This window comes from Thamnophis sirtalis, unplaced genomic scaffold (assembly GCF_051295495.1).
Source record: "Thamnophis sirtalis isolate CommonGarterSnake01/CBP01778 unplaced genomic scaffold, rThaSir2_p1.2 scaffold_3, whole genome shotgun sequence".
Lineage (NCBI taxonomy): Eukaryota > Metazoa > Chordata > Lepidosauria > Squamata > Natricidae > Thamnophis > Thamnophis sirtalis.
Window position 1 is genome coordinate 143,687,125 of NW_028261383.1, and position 24,556 is coordinate 143,711,680.

Below are 24,556 nucleotides of genomic sequence, written 5' to 3' on the forward strand. Positions count from 1 at the left end.
GAAAAGATTCAACATGACACCTTGGCAGATTTTACATATTGAACTTTATGTACAAAATTCAATTTCAAATAAACATTTAATGTAAAAACAAAAGGTTCATTAAACAATTCTTTATCTACTGTACCATTCAAATGTTCATCCAGTTTACATGATTTTTTCAAAGTCTCATTAAGAGTACATATAGAAAATCCATCTTTATTATAAATAGAAACAAAGGGATTCTCAGCTTTTATTATAAATGGACATGACATACAAAGTTTACTTGACAGAAGTAATTTGATTACTATTTTTGGGGGTCATCAACTTTTTGTGCAAAGAATGCTAGCCTCCTTTTAAGCATTGAGAGCGCAACTGCTTAAGTGACATAAGCAATAACTCTACATCTATGTCTCTCCTAAAATATTTCTTTACATATGTGCACAGCTTTAGCAAATTAAAGCCCAAGAGAAATGCTTGCCGGCTATTCAAAGGTGTAATTAGAGTTTGCTACAACTCAGAGCAGACAAAAGACATCTAATGAAAAACTGTAGTCTCCCTCTTTGCTATTGACACAAATCTGTGACTAAGAACTTAATACTGGATGACAAATCACATCCACACCATTAGTTAAATAGTCTCACAGTTAAACACACCTTTAGGGACCAAAGTCAGTATTTACAGTTTTTATAAAGTTTTGAAAATCTCCATTAGGAAGCTTCTTCCCCACCCATTCCAAAGCCAAAATCCAAAACAGGGAACTGCCTCCTTACGATGATGGAATGAAATAAAAACAAATGTAAATTGTATTTACATAACTGATCCTTTATAAATAAGGAATATGAAAAGTGAACTATTTAAGAATTTTTTTAAAAAAAATGAGGTGATGTCACTCAACCACAGTGCTTGCTGGAACAAACCCTTGGTGCTGATACTGTACCAGTAGTGAAGCTACTTTCCATTGGAAAAAAAGAAAATCTGTAAACATATGCTTTAATGTGTTAAGAGCAGTGCAAGACTGCACCAGACTTTTAGTTAGCATCTGTATTGAATGCAATACATCACAGAATACTTGCAAAAGAAGTGCAACACATTTTCTGGACCAATTTTACAGTGTATTTTCCCCCTTAAAAGTAGCATCTAAAAGTCCCAGGTTAACTGTGCTTTGATTCTGCAGTCTGTGTACATGCAAATATAGGCAGAAACGCCCACCATTACCTGAAGGTGTTAAAGCAGCATATTGTCATCTTCATCCACCCTAAACAGTCTGATCTCATATACCAGATGATAACAACAAATTCTTTTAGGCTACTGGCACAATTAATATAGTATATCCCTGTGTTTGCAATAGATAAAGCAATTTTCCCCCTATATGGACATTATAGAAGTGCAATATTACACTTGAATGTTTAAAAATGTATTTAAAAACTGCAGTCTTCTAATTTGATAGAATAAAAACAAAGGATCAAATTTAAATGAGACATTATTTTCTACAAAAAGGAAACAGAATTTTTAAGTACAAATGATAAACTGTTCCGATCTCTTCTCATTTTTAACTCCGTGGTAGGAAAGTCGACCATTACTGATGCAAAAATCTTTATATAAAAACTGGTTTACATATACTTAAGTTATGTAAATTCAGTACATCTCATAATTAAAATTTCCAAAAATTGTATTGCTCTTCATGCTCAAACTTTGAGTATTGTCATTACATCACTAGAACTGATATACATGTTGCACTTGCGTAATTATTTCAATAGGAGCCATATCAACACTATCTGTGATGAAATCCTTTGTTTCCAGCAGTGCCTGTTAAAATCTGTGTATCTTATTAAATTCCTTATAGAGTTCATGCATCTTAGAATATCACTTCATTTTTTTTGTCGGCTGGTCTTTTCAGATCTTCTGTTTTCTATTCTGTTTTGTCATACAAGATGTGTTATCTATTTCTGAAGACCGTTCCTTAGAATTAGCATCGCTATAGCCATTAGTTGCACCCGTCTGTTCTTCTGTAAACTCCTCAGATGAGGTGGCTGTAATGGACTCTCCTTTTTCTAATTTATGTTGCATTTCTCGGAGCTTAGTAACGGCTTTGTCTATTGACATAATGCTTATAAGATTAAAGTCGTGCATGCTGACTAGATGAAGCATAAAATTCCGACACAAGTTCTTCTTAATAATTTTGTGTCCATAATTTTCCACAAACAGCATACAGGCATGATTCATTTGATTGTCAGCAATAAATCTGTTAACATTAAAACATAAAACAAATTAGTACTATTTAGTTGGGCTCATAATCACAGCTGAAAAACAAAATTTGGATTGCTCAGAATTCTCAAAAGATCCAAGTTTTAAAAGAATCTTGCTTAGAAACACCATTCTTGCCCATATTGCCACAATTGCCAACATTTAAAAATTTAAAAAATTCTCAGTACATTAAAATAAGGACAGCAAAATATTTAATATTTTTTAAAATTTGAATTGAAAATATGAATAATTTTTCAGCCATATTTCTGTTGTTCTCGTCCATTTTAGATTTATTAGAACACATACCCATGTTTCATAACATGCAGATTCCATAATTTCATGACTTCTTTTTCTCCTTCATTAACATCAGAAAACTCTTCAATTTGCTACAGTGAGACAATTGTTGAAAGTTAGTTAAAGCAAAGGAAATAATAATTATAAGGAGACCACAACACTTGGTTGGATGGCCAATATCGAGGTCTAAGTACTAAGAACTCTAGCATCTCTGGAAACAATCACATCAGAAAGTTATAGAATGTAATATCTAATAAAAAGACCCTTTTCATCATGCTAAATTGATTTTATGGGGAAACCCAACTTTAAAAATTGGGGGAAAAGATGTAATATAGAAAATTGGATGGAAGTGGAGATGGTTTCACTTTGGACCAATTGACAGATGATAAAAGATTTTTAAATTTTTAAAATATGCTATGTTAAAACGTAAATAACATCTATGTGACCAAACAGCAATATTTACTGTTACATTTTTAACACTATTGGGACCAGTAGCATTTTCTAGAACCATCAGTTAAATCCTTAAAAAAAAAAACACCCGCTACTACTGGTATTGGTTCTTATAAGTATTTATTATCAATAAATCAGTGATATGCAGATGCTAAGAAACAAGTGGAATTAATTATTATTGGGTTCCTATATTGCCTAGACAAATGAAAGAGTGTCTTTAACTCTTAATAGCAAGAGTGTCAGTGGACCTTGAATTATGACTTAAGCCAGCAGCTCTCAACCTTTTGGGATGCAGGGACTGGTTCCGTGAAAAGGTTTTTCTGTTGACTGGATGGGCTGTGATTTCGTGTGCTGCCTGCATCACATGAATGGGGTTCACTTGTTTACATGGACCAGTTCTGGTCCACGGACTTGGTGTTAGGAACCCGACTCATGCAACCAAAAATATTTAGAATTTATTGGACTCCCATTTACATTTGTACAAAAAAGGATGGTTTAAGACAGAATTTTGTTGGAGATGTAATAAAGATAATGTTTCTTTAAAACACATGCTTTTACAATGTCCTACACTTAACAAGTTTTGGGAGAAAATAGTAGACTACATAAACATAAGTGTGACAAAAGCTAAAACTTTCAAAGGATAACATTCTCTTGAAATATACACCTATATAAAATTTGACAATTGGACAATATAAATGGATTCTCTGGGCCCTTGCTATGGCAAAAAACCCTGATATTACATTTGAAAAATAAATGTATGGCCTCATTTTGTATCAAATACCTGAGTATATTTGCCATCTATGAGCCCCTAGTTGTAAAATATGGAAATCGTATGACCAGCATCCAACCTGAACATGAAAGGTTCTCTTCCCTTCTATCTATCATCTATCTATCTATCTATCTATCTATCTATCTATCTATCTATCTATCTATCTATCTATCTATCTATCTATCTATCTATCTATCATCTATCTATCTATCTATCTATCTATCTATCTATCTATCTATCTATCTATCTATCATCTATCTATCTTCATTCATTCCTTCCATAGTAATTAAATTAATATAGAAGAAACATTTCAGAATCTGACTGACAATTTCCTGTTCTGTACATAATCCAGCTCCTTGCTATTTACATCAGCAATTGTACCAATCCTATCTACTAATAATATTAGCAGATTAAGAGAAGGCATCACAGTCTGCCGTGATACAAAGTTACCGTTATAGTTTTCTCCCGTAGCCATTCAGGATCTTTTTCATCTTCACTATCAACTTCCATTTCTTGTGGGCGTAGAGGTAGACAAGTATCACTGTGAAAGTATAATCGATTATGGCCACTGCTATATGTTCTTTGCTGTTCTACTTCTCCATCTTCAGATTCAAGAAATTCCGACATGCTGGCTTTTGTACGCTTTGGTCTGAAAAACGAAGTGTTAATTTTTTCAACCAGGTATTTAAACATCTGAACAGTACTGCAACCCTACAAAAACCACTTGAGGACTGAATGAAGCCTAGAAACCTACCGGTAGTTGTTTCCTGGCAACAATATATCCAGATTATCAATTATTGTTGTAAATTCATTTAAAAATACCAACATATCAAAACAGTAAGCTCTCATAATATCATAGTTATTTTCTCTAATGTAATGAGAGCATCACAGATGTGATTTTTACTCATATACATCTGCAGACGAACTCCATTTTCTACTGACCTGCATACAAGGATATGTGTTATTGGAGTTCGCTTGACTGGTCCGTTACGACTGAAGGCAAACCCAGGCTGACGATGAATATCCTGAGGGTTTCCTGCATAGGAGCCATCATAACACTCATTGATAGAAACATCTATCCTAGCACCTTTTGGATGATACTGCAATAAATAAAAGAACGAGTTTTCTAAATCTTGCTGCACAAAGATTCCAAATCAACTTTTAGCCACTATTTTTTTTTCTGAGTTACTGGGTACATTAAGAAGGATGATAGCACTTAATGTAGATTTTTCGCTGTTGTAGCTACTATTGCTGAGTAGTATTGAATAAAAAGTATTAAATTTGTTCACTTACCTTCTGGGCTCCATTTACAACATAGCTTTCTATAATAGAATATTCTTCCACTAAGACAACACCAGTGGAAATAAAATATTAAATTCAAAGTGATTTTACTAGAATACTTACCACATAATTGAAAATAAACCGGCTGTGACAAAGCTTGAGATGTTTAAGTAAGCTGTAAAGCTTGCGACAGTTCAATGTACACCATGGGCAATGCAAGTCATCTCTAGCTTCAGTCTGTTGCCTTGTGTTGTTATTATAAAGAAACTAAAAAAAAAAGAGATTGTTACCATGAGTTTGTTTTAAAAAAAACCTACATTGCAATTTGTTTTCTTTCCAGTATGCATTTTATGAATCAGTGCATATTTCTACTGAAAACCAAGAAGTGATAGCTAGTTCCTTCTTTCATAAAGAACAGGGGAAAAATTATTACAAGCCAGTTTTGCCTAGTGGTTAAAGCACCAAGCTAAAAATCAGATGATGAGTGCCAGTCCCACCTTAGGCATCAAAGCTGGCTAGGTGACTTTGGGCCAGTTACTTTCTCTCAGCCAGATACATCTCACTGGGTGGTTGGTGTGGAGAAAATAGGGGGAGGAACAAGCTGCCTTGAGCTACTTACAAAGTAACAAAAATAGAATAAAATTCTAATAGACAGATAGATGAAATAAAACAATGACCCATAACAAACAGAAATATTAGATAGTCAATACCTGATAAAATATTCTCAGTTTCTGGCGAGGCTCATTTGTAACATCTCTCTCTTTTCTTGTTTGTAGATCTGATGGCAAAGATTCCTTCACAGCTGAAATAGAACCTGAATAGTCAATGACTATATAAATAGTCTTAATACAATGTACAAGACTGGTCTTTTGAAGGCCATTTTTGCCACATATGCCAGTTACAGCAATTAGTAATTGAGCGATTTAGTTAAATTTTTATTTCACAAAGAGATGCTTTAACTAAGACAAAAAAAGATCAGCACCTGGCTGATTTTCTTTAGGCTACGAATCTAAGGAGGGTTCATCCTAATCAGTATTTTAATGGCAGCTCCCATGATTCCAGCTAGACTGTGATGTAAAAAATAATAATCTGAAATACCTACAATGGAGGATTGGTTGGTGAATTTGATAGAATGATAGACGATAGATCAGAGATGGCAAAAATTGATTTGTTTATTAGGGAAAAGTCTACATTTGATAGTGATTGGAAACTCTGTATGGACTTTTTGCTGAAAATGAACAAATAAAAAAGATAAACTTGTGTGATTTCAGAATTTTATGGTTAGAAAGGGTAGTGTGGAAGGGAGCCATTACATAACCTTACAGAGAGAGAGGATAAATATAATTGTACAATATTTAAAACTGCTGTAAAGAAGATCAGAAACCTATTTATATTTTTCTTTTAGTTTAATCTCAATATGACTCATGTAATATTTTACATTTACTTGAAATAAAAGAGTTTTAAAAATTATTCTGGTAAATTTACAGCACGCAAGCAGCACAACTTAACTAGTAATCCTGTTTCAAATATTCACCTACCTATAGTCTGTGTAGGTTTAACAGAACTTGACTTATTTTCTTGAGGGAGACTCTCTGAATTCCGTGTTGAAAGGGGCTTAGCTATAGGAGTGGCAGGTTTATCATTTGTTTCTCCTGTCCATCTAAGCGTAAACTGAAGTGTTGGTCCCTGAGAAAATGTTTCAAATGGTGGAAGCCTCTGAAATAAAACAAAAGGAATATTTTAAAAGAATTTTCCAAAGGAGTGTTTCTTAAGGTGAAACAATTCATCCATAAAAAAATAATGAGAAAAGATCATTGTTAAACTGTTGTTAAGAGCCAAATAACCTTCACTGCAATACTGCAATAGTATAGGCTTATGTACTGCAAAGACTTATAGTGAAAACATACCATACTTTAAATCTAATTATATTCTCATGTAACAATTTGTAAATTTGATTTCCCCTTTAACTGTTCACTTTCAGCCAGCAAGACATTTCAAATGTGATCCCAACACACCAGTAATGGTCAGTCATTGTAGTGTAATCCTCTAAAGAAGTATTTATTTCAAAATATTTCATTTAGAGCATTGCTGAATTACAGAACTAAACTGTTTTTCCCCCTTTTACTCACTTGCCCTATTAATGAAATTTCCAGTCACTAACATCAAAAGCTAAGGAATTCATCAACTTTTGAGAGGAGTTCTGGTGGCGCTAGTGGTTCTTACCTTCCCATCAAGTATTGTTTCCCATGTTGCTCTTTTCTTGCTGATGGGACATTCTTCCATTTCTTGCATGGCTACTTCATATTCTCCATCAAGAAGCTGCAACCGTCTGTTACAAAACATGTTATTATTCAATATTTAATTATGGTCACACTTCTTAATTTAATTTTTATGTTTATTGATTTCTTCATTATCTCTAAATTACCCACGTTAATGTTGTCAAATAAATACAAATTTCTTAATGTGGAAAGGTAATAAACAATTATAATTGGAACAAGAAAAGGTTAAGAAAAGTAAAATGTCAAAACATACATATTAGGATAAAGGATGAAAAACCCTGATCTTAATGTGAACAAAATCATTCAGCTATTTCCAAAACTAAAATTAGTTTAAGGAATTCACATATTATAATACATTATATTATGATTCAACTGTTAATCATGTTTCTATGTTATTTGGAAGAAATATAGTATACTGAAATGTTAGCTGGCCTATTGTTACTTTCCATCTCCAAGTGTTTGGCCTTTTTCAGACTGGCAGAATTCTGGTATCAGAAATATCATAAACATTTTAAAAAAGATTTAGTGTTAGAAATGTGAACTGCATGCTATATGCCTTTTGTCTGTGAAGATGATTTATATAAAATAACTTTCTGTTTTAGAAGGAAAAATGCTGATTCTTTAGTACACTGACCTCTGCTGTGTTAACTATGTATTCTAGACTGACTTATGAGTTGGCTTAATAAAGAGGTTATATCCCAATAGTGTAAAGGATTCTTGATCTATTTTAGGATTGGCAAATACAGATAGGCTTCAACTTATGACCACAACTGAGGCTAGGACAGTTGTTAAGTGAGTTTCGGCCCATTTTGCAACCTTTTTGCCACAGCTGTTAAGCGAACCAGTGCAGTTGTTAAGAGAACCATATAGTCATGAAGCGAATCTAGCTTGCCCCATTGACTCTGCTTTGTTGGAAACAAATTCAATGGGAGATATTTTCCAGTAACATTGTAACTTAGAACAGTCACTAAATGAATGGTTGTAAGTTGATGATCATCTGTATATATTATTGCTTCTATTATCTCTTGTATCAAGTTTGCTCTTTAAATTTGCTCCCAGATGATTGACATACACAGCCACCCACCCATGTTCAGCCTTTTCCTGCTTCTTCCCACCCTTACAACCGTAGATTTACTTCTCATGTTTGGTCCATTTGGATGAATTATATTGTTTAAACAACAAAAAAATTGTGATATTTCAAAATATACTATACATATGCTTTGTGTGGTCCTAACATAATACACACAGTTTAACATATCTTTTGCAGATATAACTTTTCAGTCTACTTAGTTGCCATAGCTACCATTGTAAATTGTGGTTAACAGAATTCTGGCAAAAAGATAACCCTTGAAGTCCAATAAAGGACCCTATTTTAAAGGTATTAAAATTAAATTTCAGGCTAAAATAAAATCCACATTTAAAAGGCTAATAGAAACATATGTCAGAAAAAACCCTCCTTTTTAAGAACACATTACCTATTTTTATCAAATACAGTCATTTGTGCTACAAAAGTCTTTTCCTCATCTTCACGGTTGGAAGAATTTCGTTTTCTTCGAGCTGGAAGCTCTTCATTAACATCTGTAATTAAATAGTTATATTAATTAATACATATTAACTAATATAATTCATTACTCGGGTAGTTGAGCTTGCTCATAAATAGCTGTTTACAGATAAATAGTAAAAATAGAAAGCGATAAAAAACTAAAACCATACCCCTCCTTTGGTATAGAAATCCTTTCTAGGCAGCGAAGTTTTAATATGAAGATGATGATTTTATTAAAATAATTCACTGTTCACAATTGCATATGCTCTAGATAAAGGGTACTAAGGTACCATAAAAGTAAACCCAATTTGAATTCTGCTAACATAGGCTCTTTGGATGATGCTGACAGGAAATCAAGCTATGTTAAAAGATAATTGAACTTGTAAATTTGAAGTCTTGTTCAGGTTGATCTTTCTTTTATTCAAAGTGTATCATTTCTCAAATACTAGCCAAAGTACTTTCATTACTCCTGTTTCAAAATGCGACTTACATATGCCATATGTAATCATTCTCTAGGGCAAAACAGATTTTAGTCAATATAGAAACACCAAACTACTTAACTGAATTGTATTTATTATAGCAATATGTTAAACTTTCTCAAACTACCTGCAATAAAATGATTGCATTAAGAACTGAAAACTTGCCCTCAGGAAGTGGATTATTCTCCATTTATGTCTTTTTCCAAGTTGCTGTTCTCTCATGTTTAGATTTAAAATACACAAGGCCAAGGCCAAAAAGCAAAGTTACGTAAGTATTAGGTTTTTAAAAATATGTTAATATTCTATTGGACAGCTATAACAACGAATTTAGGCTCCTTTGGAGAATGAAAGATAGGAATAAATAGTGATGTGAGAATCTTTTACAATCTTTATTGAAAAAGAAAACCTTACTCAAGGACACATGGGGCTGAGCCAAAACTGAACCTAGGCTGATAAAAGGCATGCATGAAACCTTATGCAATGAATGTCTACACATTCAAGAACTGGCTCCATCTTTTTATTTCAAGTGAAAATGAAATGGACTACACTCTTACCAATATTTTCATTTGTTTCACCATTTATCATTCCATTAAATTCTCTTCTTCCTGGACGAGTTACTCTGAATAATAATGAATAAGACTTCACCATGTGGCTGTTACTGGGTTCAAATTCATTGCTGGAAACGGCCAATGATGGAAAGTTGCCTGGCTTTATTTGGTTGGTGTCTGGATTCAAAGGTACCTGCTTTTTCCCTGTAGGTACTTGTCTTATGGGACAGCTAACATCCTGCAAACAAAGATAAGAAGATTTGCTGAACACAACAGAGCAAAACCCAAAGCTACCCATTTATTTATTTTACAGGATTTTATATATTGCCCCAATACATAATCTGAGTGGTGCACATTACTTCCAATCCACATTAAAACAAAGTAATAACTAGATGGTGTTCTAGAACAACCCACTATGGGCCAAAGAAAGATTGTTTTTCAGGACCCTCCAAAAGGACAGAAGGATAGGGGATACTGAAGAGTACCTCTAGTGGCAGCGAATTCCAGAGTGTGGAGGCTATTATCAAAAAGGCTTACATTTTCTTTACCTTCCATCTCTAAACATTTGAACCCGACAGGAAGAATCTTACTTTGGACAATATTTTTTGTAGTTAACATTGGTCAGGTCAAATACAAAAATGAAAACATTTTTACAGACTCTAAAGATCATTATTTTTAGATCACTTAATTTGAGCTAGCTCATGTTTGCAACTTTCCCAACAGATTCAGAAGAGTAATATTAGAGATACACTGCATCTAAAATTCATTGTAATAGACAAACAAACAAGTTTTATATGGAAGCCTGAGGACTACTTCTACATTATGTCAAACACTAATTAGCAATGTAGCCCCATCTTTTACACTATCAGAAAATATATTTCATTTTAGCTAAAAAGAGACTCCTGCAATCAAGATTTTTTTTGGCATTCTGACCCTGAACTATATTAACATTTCATGTTTCTAAGGAGAACAAGGATGAAATAATACACCAGCAGCATATTCACAATATTCAAGATAAAAAGGAGAAAGAAGAAATGAAACTGCTGATTTGTAAAACAGCACCTGAGGCTGAGTTAGGATCCATTGACAGGTTTTGTATCATTTACAAAATATAAATGACCAAAATAAAGTTATTAAGTTCACACATTTCACAAGTTAGCTTTAACTAAAAAATTTAACAAAACATTTTCCTAACTTTATTATACCTTTCATTTTAAATGTAAACTTGTAGCGCTATGCCTGAAATTCTGTTACATAATAATCTTGCTGAAATTCTAATTAACTTTAAAAAGTAGAATACCATGTTCTTTCAAATTAGTCAAAATGTTGTCTTTATTACATTCCTTCCAAGCGTAAAAGTAGAGAACTTGGTGAAAATCATCACTTAGTTGCTCATCACGTGTCATCATTCTTCCAGTGTTAAAAATTAGGTGGCAGTTTCTAACAACCCTTTTCCAATGTGTCAAGGGTTCTAAAGAGCCAAAAAGACTAACAAGGAGGTTTTGGCCCTTCTCTCATTCTTGATCTTTTGTTCAAACCACCTTTTTTAAAATGTTAAATCATAGGCATTTTTGAGATTGCAAAGCAAGCAGTTTTTTAAAAAATTGTAAAAACCTTAAGCTACATTTTTAAAAAAACCAACAAAGAGAAAAGGCCATCCATCAAAAATGTTAAGTTCGAAGTTTTTAAATTAAGTCTTTATAATGTATATTAAACTCAAGAGTTTCAGGCAAAATGCTCCTTCTCCTTATAATTCAACTAAACAAACTGAAGAAAGTAAGAACTAATTAGAACTTACTATTTCATCTGGCAGTAAAACGTAAGAAAACCCAGTCCTTAAATGAGATACACGAATAAAACAACAGTAAAAGAGAAAGCAAACAAATGGCTTACTTATTTGGATAATTTACAGCTTCTCATAAGAAACGGCCTAGTTTTAATAACACACTCTTCCTTTACCAACTATAATTTTGCACACATAATTGTCTTTTCTATTTTTTCTGTTATTTTAACATTTGCCTTCTAGTACTTACTTTTCGTTTTTTGTGGCAAACTTTTACGAGCAATACTTCCAGAGTTACAGAACTTTGTTCATTTTCTGAATTTTGCAATGGCTTATCTAGACAGTCAATATAGAAAGAGAAAGATTTAAAATCCTGAAAAGATTAAGAATTGAACTCTGCATGGCCAAGATATATTTACAATAAGATATTTTGCTGGATGCCTTAGAAATGCTAATTCATCCCTAACAGAAGGCTCTCATGTCGATAGGAATTGCCTAATGTAACTGCCATTTTTTTTGCAGAGGAATTTCTCAAGACACATTGTTTAAAAAACGCAGAATTAGGCAAACAGAAAAGCATTTGTCTAGTGATGTTCGTTAGTATACATTCTATATTTAAGCTTGACAAAAACGCATATTATTTTTAACTGCCTTAGTTGCAAAGCCAGACCTTTCTCAAATTCAAAAACATCCATTTATTACCCGTAAATAGAGCTGCACTTGTTTTCCATCACTTAGATGATACAATAATCTATATTTTAAAATACTGAAACAAAGTCCAGTGAAATCTACAATATTCACCAACTAAATACAATTGAAACACAAAGGCCCAGAAGCTTTAGATTTAGGGAAATACCATAGCACACAACATTCTTCTTGCAGCTCAGTTTCAATCCTGGGTACAGGTAGGCCTTAACACAATAGAGCCCCAAATTCCCATTGCTAAACAAGACAGTAAATGACTTGTGCCGCATTTTATAACCTTCTTTGAATATGAGTAACTTCAGTCGTTAAGCAACTTGTGTTGCTTGTGTCCCACCAATCGGGCTCTGTCGACCCTTGGGACTGGCGTCCCCTTGGGTATATCCAGCCGAAACAGCTTCCATGGATCGCGGTATCCATTCCTTTTTAGGGCTAAACAATATCGGTTGCCTCAATGTGCAAACATTGCTACAAACAGGGAAGCAGGCCCTTCTCGCTAAAAGTAATAGCGACTGGCTGCACCACCTGACAACCCTAGCCCAGGACCGAAAACAGTGGCGTCAAATTTCCATGGAAGTCGCCTATACCCACGATGGGTGAAGAGGCGTCAAGTACAAGTACAAGTACACTTGTGTGTTTGTTAAGTGAATCTCGTTTCCCCCCATTGGGTTTGCTTGTCGGAAGCCAGCTGGGAAGGTTACAAATGGTGATCACACGACTCCAGGACGCTGCAACTGTCAAAAATACATGCTAGTTGTCAAGCGTCTGAATTTTAATCATGGGGATGCTGCAATAGTCCTAAACGTAAAAATAGATCATAAGTCACCTTTCACAGTGCCATTGTAACTCCGGATGGTCACTAAATGGATGGTTGTAAGACGAGGACTATAACAAATGTTTAGTACTCCACACTAATATACAGAAATAAAATCATTAAGATTGCCATTAACTTCAAGCTTTAAAGCCAATTAATTTGTCTGACAGATTGGACATAACCCATATTTTGCAGAACACAATAGTGTTGTATTAGTCAATTTTAAAAAGTATTTTTATTGTCTTTAGTTTTATTCCCCAATTCTATAACAAATCCAATTTGTCATTTGAGAGAACAGCACCACAAGGGGAAAAGAGAAAACTACTTACCATTTTTATGGAAGAAACCAGTAAAGGTTAGATGTAGATGAGCAGACAAGCTAAATTGAGAAAATAAAAATTTACTGATATGAAGATGTGACATTTTAAAATATTTATTTAAATAGTTTACGCAAATATAAAAAATTACATTTTATCCACTATAACACCACATTTACAAATAACACATGTACCACTATACAACTACTTATACGAAACACAGCAAGTGTTTTAAGTAATCATTTTGGCTCCTTTGCTAATATAACACATATATTATTCACTGGGCATTTCAAGTAATTGAGATTAGATGTACAGATAGTTCTGAATGAGATTGCACTTTTCCTCTAGAATCTATTTTAATTACTGTTTGAGGTATGCTTAGTTAGCTGCAAGTTGGCACTACCTCACGAACTGACCTAGCATTAGTCTTTAATTCCCTAATTGTCTGGATTAATATTGTATTCTACATTAGAATGCTTAAATTAAGAATTTCTCATGCTTGAAAGTGTACTTTACTAATTATGAGTGTACTTTACTGTATTTACTTCATAAGTGCCAAAAATATTCTGGGTCCAATTCAAAGTGCTTGTTTTAATATTTAAAGGCCTCACCAGAGAAGACAAAACCTGGAAGATTCACTCACAAAGCTGGCAATATAATAATAGGATGGGGATGATTGGAGTTACAATGCAATATATCTGAAGTTATTAGTTGACCAGGTTGTTCAAAAAAATTTCAGCCAAAATTTCCCTTCCCTCTTCCCTTCATTATCTGGCTGTTTAGATTTTGAATAGAGTCAATTTGAAAGAACAATGTCATAAATTTATTTTGTTAAAATATTTATAAACATTTCTAGTTATATGAATCACTCAAAGTATCTTACAATATTTTAAAATTCAGTTTTGTAAAGGCTATACAATAGTAAAGTTGCTGAATAAGGAGACAGAATCAATAGTATCCTAGTCAAAACATTAGCTTCAACAGCCTGCTGAAATCAAATGACCCTTGTTTACTGAAATAGGATAAACTGGGAGAAAAGCATTGTCAGAATTTACTACACAATTAGTTTTTCTTTTCTTACAGTACTCATCAAAGCTTCACCCTTTCACATTTACTATAATACCAATGTTGATGATTTCAGGATAAACACTTCAAGAACCATTTTAACAAATATGATAAATATCTTGTTCACTAAAATTTAATCACTGTCATCTAAAACTTACAAATTTAACATCTCAATACTTTAATATTTTAAAGTATGTTTATACTTTAAAACATATAACAATCTGGCTGAAAATTTTGTTTCAGAAGGACAAATAGGAAACTATCATCAGTTCCTAAAAACAAATAAACTCATCAAGAAAAGCCATTAGAATCATAAGTTATTTAAGCAATTCTTCACTTGGGTTTTATTTTACATTATTATGTGTATGTCATCCTATGTCATCCAGGAAAATTGAACTGGCGGTGGATTCATGGAAAATAAAATTATTTCATTAGAAAATCAATTTACAGCCCTACCTAAGAAAAGATGTATTTGGCTTGAGAAATTAAAGACAAGCCTATGGTTGCACCTCTGCATATAATGGAGTATCTTTTTGTCTTTGAATTCAAAACACTGTACTGCTTAGCTTCAATGTAATCTAATCTGCCTATAAGCAAAGTTTGAAAACATATTCTGTACATAAAAGTACATGGCTCATTTCTGCGTTTTTTTACTCCCTAAAAAGCAGCAATTTAGGCATTCTTGGGAAATAAATTTCCCAGAATAGAAGCAATTTTCATCACTATTATAGGTTTGTATAATCCTGATAGCCTATCCTACATTTGCCATATTTTTTCACTACATAAAGAAATGATAAGTTATTTTGAATTAAATTCAAATTTCTAAAAACAATTCAATAAAAGCTAATAAAATATATAAAACAGGTGGTGTTTATTTCACAACCATTTCTTCAAGTGAACCATTTTGCTGCGAAGTGAAGCCAACAGGAAGTCAGAGATTATAGTTACATGAGGTCCTTGCTTAACAATGACAACTTAGCTAAGCAACACAGTCACATAATTTTTTGACTTATAACAATATTGCTGAATAACAGACTTTCTAATCCCATTAGCATCATTAAGCAAGAACTACCTTTATCTGGTTTTTTTTCCTAACCTGACAAACCCAAATTAAAAAATGTATAAAGACATTATTGAAGTAAATAAAATTCCTTAAAAGAAACAGCAAATGTCATAGCAGTGTATACCTATCAATCTCAATCAAAAAAATGTATTGCCTTCCTAAAAAAAATAATTCATGCTGTGCCAAGAACCCAGAGAAGTCAGACTAATTTCTGAAAGATAAATAGGCCACTCAACAGACTCCTTCTGCTCTTCCAATAAACTGAATTTCTGATTATATAAGAGTTTTTCAAATACTGTATTATTTCAGCAGGATCACATCCAAACCTTTTTGAAATATGGAAGTCCAAAACTATGTCAATGTTCTGTGGGTAATAAACTAGCACTTTAAACTGGCCCCAGAAGTCAGCTAATATAGCTATTTCAGGACGATGTAATATGCTGCTGAACATTTTATCTGCGATGTCACAATATTTTTGAACATTTAAAGGCAGCCAAAAAGAGTACATAGCAGACATGCAGGTGTGATGTAATTGAGACTTGTTATTATCATTCTCAGCTTTGTTTTTTTGAGGAACAGATACAAATAGTGCATGGTAAGTGGAAATTGGACTACATAATGGAAATCAATGAAATTTCAAAAAAATCAATCAATGGATCCAGCCTGCATACCACCCAAAAATAAATGTCAACAGAAGTTTCCTTCTGCAGATGCAACATTATATATAATTTAGTGTTAACTGGGACAATACACGATCAAAGTACAAAACATATACAACTCTTTAACATAATTAATTTATTGATATTTTATTGTGGGAGAAGCCGATGCAAATTATCTTCATCTACATCACATTTCACTTCCATTTCTGCATAAATTTTATTGACACATTATTTAATCTATCATGTATTCATCACAGTTGAAACATTGCTACTGAAACACATTGGTTGATAAAACAAATGTTACCTTTGCAAGTCGTGTTCTCCCTTTGTTTTCTCTACTTTCGTCAGCATCCCGTCTACTCTGAAAGTTTTCCTGCAATAAAAGTTGGCTTTTGAAATTGCACTGATTTCCATTATGTAGTACAATTTTGTTGCATAACAAATTTCTTCAAAAAAGTACCATCCTTCAGGAGCCAAGTCTCGGGCATTTCCCCCCCAAAATCATACTGAATTTATAAGGAGCATCCCAGCAATCCATGTTATTTTAGATTTTTTATATATTATTTTTTGAATGCAATTAAAATATCACGAGTATAAAACATTTACAAGATTTTAATCCAAAGAGAGATCTCTAGAAACAGCTAAAGTTACAACTAAAATTCAGTTTTGCATTGATGCCTTTACACCATTTTACATTATCTACCAACCCCCCCCCCATTTTGAATAGCCCCCAACAGCCCCCCCTCCAAATTTTGAAGTAAATATAAATAACTGCAGATAACTGTATTTCCTTAACTAAGCAATCTTAGCATTAATTACCACAGGAACATTATTGGAAACCATGCTACATTATTTGGGAGACTGATGCCAATGGCGAGTCACCAAAAACTGAGAAACATTGGCTCATCTATAAAACAAAGAACCAACATAGAAAGCAATGCTGTAACTTCCTTTAAGGTTTTACTTTTTCTATTAGTTTTGTTCTATAAATGATATAATCAAGCTGAATTTGAAAACCGATAGAAGAAATATTTGAGTTTGAAAATATTCACACAAGACCATACTGAAAAGGAGTAGAAAATGCTCCAAACAGCCTCCTTATATTTAGGAGATTCCCAGCAACAAAGTGGCAACATTTCACATCTTATCAGAACTGATGACATTAAATCAAGAATTTTTAACCTTATGAAATATTTTTTATCATCATGTACAGGATATTAAAAAAAAATCTAATATATCATACTGCGGCCACTGTTTTGAGATGCAGTTGTGAAAAATTACTTGCTCCTTAAATGTTTATATAGCTTTGCTGCTGAATGTTATAAGAGTTTCATATAGAGCCACTGTTATGTTATTGCTTAAATCTTTTTAAAAATATATATTACTTGATACTCATAAAATTATATATGAGTTTACTGGCATTTTTGAAACACTTGAGAAATTTTAGCTTTTTTTAGTCACTGTCTTTTTAGGTCTTGGGCTGCTGTTATAGATCTGTAAACTGCTTTTTGGTTACTAGTTCTGAATGTGTTTCATGAAGAGAGACGATAGATCTTTATTATCTGAGAAAATGGAGAACAGGCTTTATTGTTGAAAAACAGCAACTGCCTTTTCATGATATAATGCCCTCACAACACAGCTTGCAATTCTTTTAACACACATAAAAATAGAAACCATAGATTAAAAAACAAAGAGAAAAGCCAAGTTAATAATCATCCTTCTCTTCTTCTGGCTCATGGAGGTCAATCTACCTTACTTTGTCTTGAGGAATTTGAATGGTGCACATCAGAAGTTGCTGAAGAATTCATTACTACAATAATGTGAACAGAATAGTTAAATCTGGCTTTATGTTCTGGGTAAGAAAAATTTGATTTAGAAATGCTAGAATTAGATAGTGGTTCCTTTGACAATCCCTTCAAGCAACTGTCCTTCACATTGTGAAAACTAAAAATATAGTCTTGCCTCTGAATTGCAGAGATCCACTGAGAAATCCACTCAAGAACATGATTAGCTTTTGGGAATCCTAGCATGGGGAGAGCTTTCAGCTTTCTACAGCATATAGAAACAATCCTCTCTATCAGTAGCCAAACTTAGCTACCAAGCTTAGTTAGTCAAACGGTGGGAGACTGCCTGAATCAGACTACTTACAAGTTATGGTTTCCGATCTATGTCCTGATCAAGGTCTGGGAATTAGTTTTACTTTGATCACACTGTATCTATTTAAAGGCTACTTACAGCCTAGCCAAAAGGAAAATAAATTGGATACAGTATTCTCAGTGTCCAGTTCATTAGCACAATTGTTCACATTCACTTTGATCAATACAATACAATAGCAGAGTTGGAAGGGACCTTGGAGGTCTTCTAGTCCAACCCCCTGCCTAGGCAGGAAACCCGGATACCATTTCAGACAAACGGTTATCCAACATCTTCTTAAAGACTTCCAATGTTGGGGCGTTCACAGCTTCTGGAGGCAAGCTGTTCCACTGATTAATTGTTCTGTCAGGAAATTTCTCCTCAGTTCTAAGTTGTTTCTCTCCTTGATGAGTTTCCACCCATTGCTTCTTGTTCTACCCTCAGGTGCCTTGGAAAATAGTTTGATTCCCTCTTCTTTGTGATCAATAGCACATATTTTACAGCTGGTCTTGAGTAACACTAATGTTCTACCCCGCCCCCCCATCCAATACATCTAAACATGTAAAATAATGAAAGATTTATACTATCTGAAGAGAATCCAGATTAAATTTGTACAATCTAACAATGGGTGTACAGTTTTATGGCAGAATATCCACATATACTTTTTTTGAATACTACATTATAAAACCACTGAAATTAAATTACAGTGGAAAATTTGTATTTGAGAATGACTGAGATTCTGATAGTATTAAAACTGTTGGAAATATCTTTTGAAAACATCTTACTCAATTTTGTTCATATCAAAAACCAACTGACTTGGAAAAACACCAAACATGCTGTTATTTGGGTCCGAGGTAGGTCTAGAATGTACTGCTTTGCAACAGATGTACTATCTATTTAAAGGTAGGCTTTGATTTATGTGATGCAATTTGGCCTCCCATACTGTTAATAACTAGAACAAATTCCTGGATGAGATAATTCCAACAGTTAGATCAGGTACCACAATTATTTGAATACCTGACTATATTTCATGTACCATTTTTGGGCACAATAGTGGAAAGCTAAACCAATGCTTGGGAATAACTAAAAATAAATTAAGGTATATTTCACATAAGGTAGAATTTTGTTCAAGGAATCTGGAAATAACTTATTCTGCATAAGAATATATTTCAACTAAACATTTATAGCCTGACAATGGGCTCTAGATCAAGCACTCGGGAAAAAGCTAAGGTAAGGATACTTTCACATATATAATGGTAAGCGAGCTATGGTAGGAGTCATACAATCACCTGACATATTTTGGTCATAATGAGGTTAGGTCACTATAATGGCTATTGTGCAATCACTCCAAAAACTAGAATGATATGTTCCAGCAGAAACCAAGAGATCATCTCTTTATCATCTGTTATACAGTACTTGCCAATTTCTAGATTGAAAGGTGCTAACTTAAATCCTAAAATGTAGAACCAAAAAGCACTGAAATCCTATCAAAACCCATTCTATGAGTCAAGGCCTTCTGTTTCTCTGCTATTTAAGATAAATTGAATTGATCTTCTAACCACAGTGTTCAAAATGTATATAATATTTCCTTATCGGAATATATAGGGAAAGTTCATTTTCAATTTGTCATTTATAAAGGAAGTTTTATTTCAGTGAGGGTATTCTAATTTTATTTTGGTAATAATCACTTCGTATTAATTCATTAATCATGAAGCATCATATTACGTTTGGCAGAATAAAAAAATAATTTACAGGACAAAAAATCACTTATGAATATTTTATTTTAAAAGAATATGGCTAGTTAAACTAATCATTTTTCAATACAGATGCTTATTGCATTATTTTGTGTTGTATCTCCCATAACTATTTAAAAACACTTTTAAAAAGTTTGTCAATAAATAGCTTTCAAAAATTCATCAGGGTACCTATGGTATCAATTTTTTTGGTTTATTAAAAAAGACATTTTATTGGGATTTATGGACAATGAATTAGAAAAGACTTAAGGTAGACAGGTTTTGTATATGGTAACTGCAGCAAGATCATTTATATGAAGAACAATGGAAAAATAATGAAATTCTCAAAGTGAAGAAAGAGATTGTGAAAATGTCAGAATTCGCAGAAATGGCAAAGCTGATTTGTTTGATCAGAGGGATTTTTTTTTTAAAGATTGGAAACCTTATATGGACTTTTTGCTGAAAGAAGAAGAAATGAAATGATGATTCATGGATTTGAAGATTAAAGTGGACTTGGATGAAATGAAGAGCTGAAAGAATTTGTATATCATCTAAAAGGGGGGGGGGAGACAGATAATATTGTAACTATCTTTTGAAAAGAAGTTCCGTTTATTGAAGTTTATATATTCCTCTATTTATTTTCTTTCCATTGTTCCTGTACTTTTTTGTTTTCATTTGTCTTTTATTCTATTAAAAATAATTTAATAAATGTTATTAAATTTATAAAAGCTTCACTATCTAGCATCTTTGATTTGATTGCTTGTAGGTCAAATAATTACTTAAAAATATCTTTTAAACCAGAGTAGAGACCCTTGGATTGAAATAATTTATGATCCTCTCTAACAAATACTTTCAGAGTATACCACACAATAGAAGGAGAGCTACATTAATCATGATGCACTTTTAAAGCAGAATGAAATAATTGTGTTATAGCAGTACAGGCTGGATACAGACTTTATATATATCAACACTCATTAGTCATGCTTTTTAAAATACTTCCAAAACTTTCAAGACTGATAATTATATTAATCTATACATCACATATGGCACAGATTCAAAACAAAAAAGTTAAATTATGGCTCAATAAAATAGACTCTGTCTCAATATTGAGAAAAATATTCCAAAAAATTAGTCTCTAAGAACGAAAACAAAGATTCAGAAGAAAAATTAAAGTCACTAACAAAGTTTTAGTTACATTGAATATTAGAAATTAATCCAAAAAATATTTCAGAATTAATCAGTCATTGTGTACTACCTTACACAAGCAGCCATTAAGTCATGCTCCAACATGTCTACATAATTTTGTCCAGTAACAATAGTGTGAAAGTATTAATTTTAAATTGCCAGAAATCGTTTTAATCACTGACACCTGTCTATTACGTTTGAAGAATTCACACTGTAGCTTTTTCCCTACTAAATATAACTCATTACTTCAGACTGTGTCTTCTTACATTATAATCCCTATATGTTTTTCATCATTGCCTAACATGTTACCTTATGTTATTTAAATGGCACTGCATCATCAATGCCATGTAAGTTACAAAATATCTGTAGCTTCTTACTAATACCACTGCAAAGAATCTAAAGAAAATTAAACCCATTAAAATACATTAAACCCATTAAAAATAAAGTTAGAAATGCTTACTTTAAAATAGCCAGATAAACTTTAAGATGTTTAAAAGTCAGCCACAATAAAACAGCAGAAACTAGTGTTATAAATGTGCAAAAAAATAATTAATGCACAACAATTGTTATTCAGCAAGCATTTCGAATTACATGTCTTGATTACTGGAATTGTACTAATTTATAAATAAATCACTGAGACAAAATACCCCAAACTATCACATAAAATATGGCACTTCAAACAAGCAATAAATATCAAATTTCCTCTGGATAAATGCCTATATCAAGTTCATCTCATCATGTCAGAAAAAATTTAGTTTCAGCTTCAACGATAGTTATTGATAAGACACATATACTATTTTGTCATTTATTGGAAAACAAAGCCCTTATTTTAATTACTGCTTAAGTTACCTTTTAATATTTGTTCTGGTGTTTCTGTGAGACATATAAGTGAGAGTTCTATGCAAGAATATTGGCTGCAACAAAAACGGAAAAAAAAATCAATTCAATGTTGACATGAGAGAATCTACAAAGTTAAAGACAAAGATGAATTGTTACTTACAGCTATAAGATTGCGGGTACGTAGAAATCTATATATTTGTGTTGGTTCTGTGAGGACAAAAATGAAATATTCTTTACTCAAAGCTGCTAATCTGAGACTTCAGCAGCTTTTGTACAAGCACTACAGTCATACATAAAACATTCTCACTCATATCAAACCTGTGTGCATACAGACTTCAAATATGAGATGGATAGGTGTTTTCACATGGTAAACTAATAAATATCAATATCACTTTGTTGCAAAGTTCACAGAAAGTCTCTGGAGATTCTCAATCAGGCAGTCATGGTTGTCCCAAAGGTGTTTTTTCCCCAAAAGAGGCAACCGGATTTTCTGAGTTTTTATTTTTATTTTATTTTATTTTACTTCTCATCCAAGAGGTTTTTTCAATTCTAACTTCTGGGATGAGAAGTGAAACATTAAAAAAAAAAAAACACTAAGAAAATCCAGTTGGCTTTTGGAAAAAAACTTTGGGACAGGTCACAGAAAGCTACCAGTTGGTAAATATCCTACTGTACAGCAGACAATCAGGGACCTTAACATACACTTAGATTTATATGGAAATAAGAGCATATACCACCTTGTATATTGGAACCTGTGGTACAACAACAGCTAGAAGAGCCAAGTAATGAGCAACATTACTCAAGTAATGAAAACAACGATTCTAACAATTATTTTAAGCATTTTAAACTTTTCAAAACCCAAGCTGGGTTCATAGATCACATTATGCATAGCAGCATGGTACTGTAGTTTGCACAAATAACCTAGTATATTATTTACAAACTAATCAAAGCTGTTAATTGTTCTATTAAATAGCTGGAATTGTTTAGGTCTAAAAACCAGTCAACTAAAAATACTAATCTTTCCATATTTTGGCTACTGTATGTCAATGTTATAAGGTATCATACAGTGGATACTCAGCCATCTATTTAATATGCTACAATACTCTTTTAACAAGTTACTCTTTTTGTTTAGCTCAGAAGTGTGGACCTCTGCAATCCACTTCCCATGAATTAGATTATATCCTTAATTAGAGCATGTTATAAACGAGTTGTTATAAGGCTACATTTAGTACATGAAATCGATTTACTATACAAAGATACCTATATTTCTATTTCTTAAGGAATATTCTCGAGGGTAGGAAGACGATACTGGAAACAACACAAGTGTCGCCCATACAACACCTCCTCAGCTCTATCCCTTTGAGAGAGAAAGAGGGGGACCCCAAACGCAACTCTACACCGCGGTGCGCAATCCCACGGGTCACGGAGTGGGCGTGCGTGCGTGCCGCTGGCTCATTAACGAAAACGATTAGCAAGGCACGAGTTTCCCCTAAAGAGACCTCCTCCCGGACTGACAAACCAGACACAGGAGCCGCAGCAGCGTTTTCCTCCAGCAACCGCCTCCCGCCCAAAGGTCCACGCAGGAGCTCCAAACATCCAACATCGACGTTGTCCCCAAAGGTGCCTCTCCAAAAGGCAAGAAAGTCCAGTTGCCTTCGTGGAAAAACAACTCGGGGCCCGATGGTGGGTCGCGGGGAGCCAAACGCCACGGCTGCCACCAGCCCGCCTTGCCCCGCGCTCCCGGCGGCGGGAGTGGGGGGGGGCAGAAAGCGGCGATTGCTGTGGCCCTTCATCCCCCCCACTCCACCCCCACCCCCACCAGAGCCCACGCTCACTCTCGAAGGCCTGAAGGAAGAGCTCGTGGTCAGCCTGGATCTGCTCCATCTTCGGTTTTTTCACCGGGGGCAGGGCCGCCGCCGAACCGGCCGCCGCGGAAGATGCCGACGAGCCCCCGCCGCCGCCGGAATAACTGCCTCCTCCTCCTCCACCACCGCCGCCTCCTCCTCCAACAGCACCGCCGGATTTGCCGCCCGGCGCTGCGGCTGAGGTGAAGCCGCCGAAGCTCCCGCCGGCGCCTCCGCCCGTGGCGGTGGCAGCGGCGGCGGCGCCTCCCCCTCCGCTCGGAGCACCTGAGCTGGGCCCCGCGTTGCCCCCGCCGCCTCCTCCTCCTCCGCCGCCGTGCTTTTGAGGAGCCATGAGGCCTTTTTTTTTCCTGCGGGCGGGAGCTGGACGGCAGGTGCGGACCGACCGCGGGAGGGGAAAAGGACGCCGGAGCGCTGGCAAGGTGAGGTGGCGAGGAGGAAGTGGAAGCGCTTCAACTCTTTCGGAGCAGCCCCGCTCGGTTTCTCCTCAAGCGCCCTCTCTGCCCAGCCAAACCCGACGGCGCCGCCACCGCC

At 34.3% G+C, this 24,556-nt stretch overlaps 1 protein-coding gene across 1 annotated transcript; it reads right to left on the reverse strand.

Moving 5' to 3' along the window:
- Positions 1 to 25: 25 nt before the first annotated feature.
- On the reverse strand, positions 26 to 24,556 carry SUZ12 (SUZ12 polycomb repressive complex 2 subunit). Its single transcript, XM_014066396.2, has 16 exons — positions 23,996 to 24,556; positions 22,321 to 22,367; positions 22,170 to 22,234; positions 16,574 to 16,642; positions 13,495 to 13,544; positions 11,900 to 11,985; positions 9,873 to 10,104; positions 8,772 to 8,874; positions 7,241 to 7,346; positions 6,556 to 6,733; positions 5,728 to 5,819; positions 5,141 to 5,284; positions 4,679 to 4,836; positions 4,187 to 4,385; positions 2,530 to 2,609; positions 26 to 2,221 (listed from the first exon to the last, which is right to left on the reverse strand). Exons 1-16 carry the CDS (start codon positions 24,354 to 24,356, stop codon positions 1,873 to 1,875), a joined length of 2,319 nt encoding a protein of 772 aa, XP_013921871.2. The 5' UTR covers positions 24,357 to 24,556; the 3' UTR covers positions 26 to 1,872.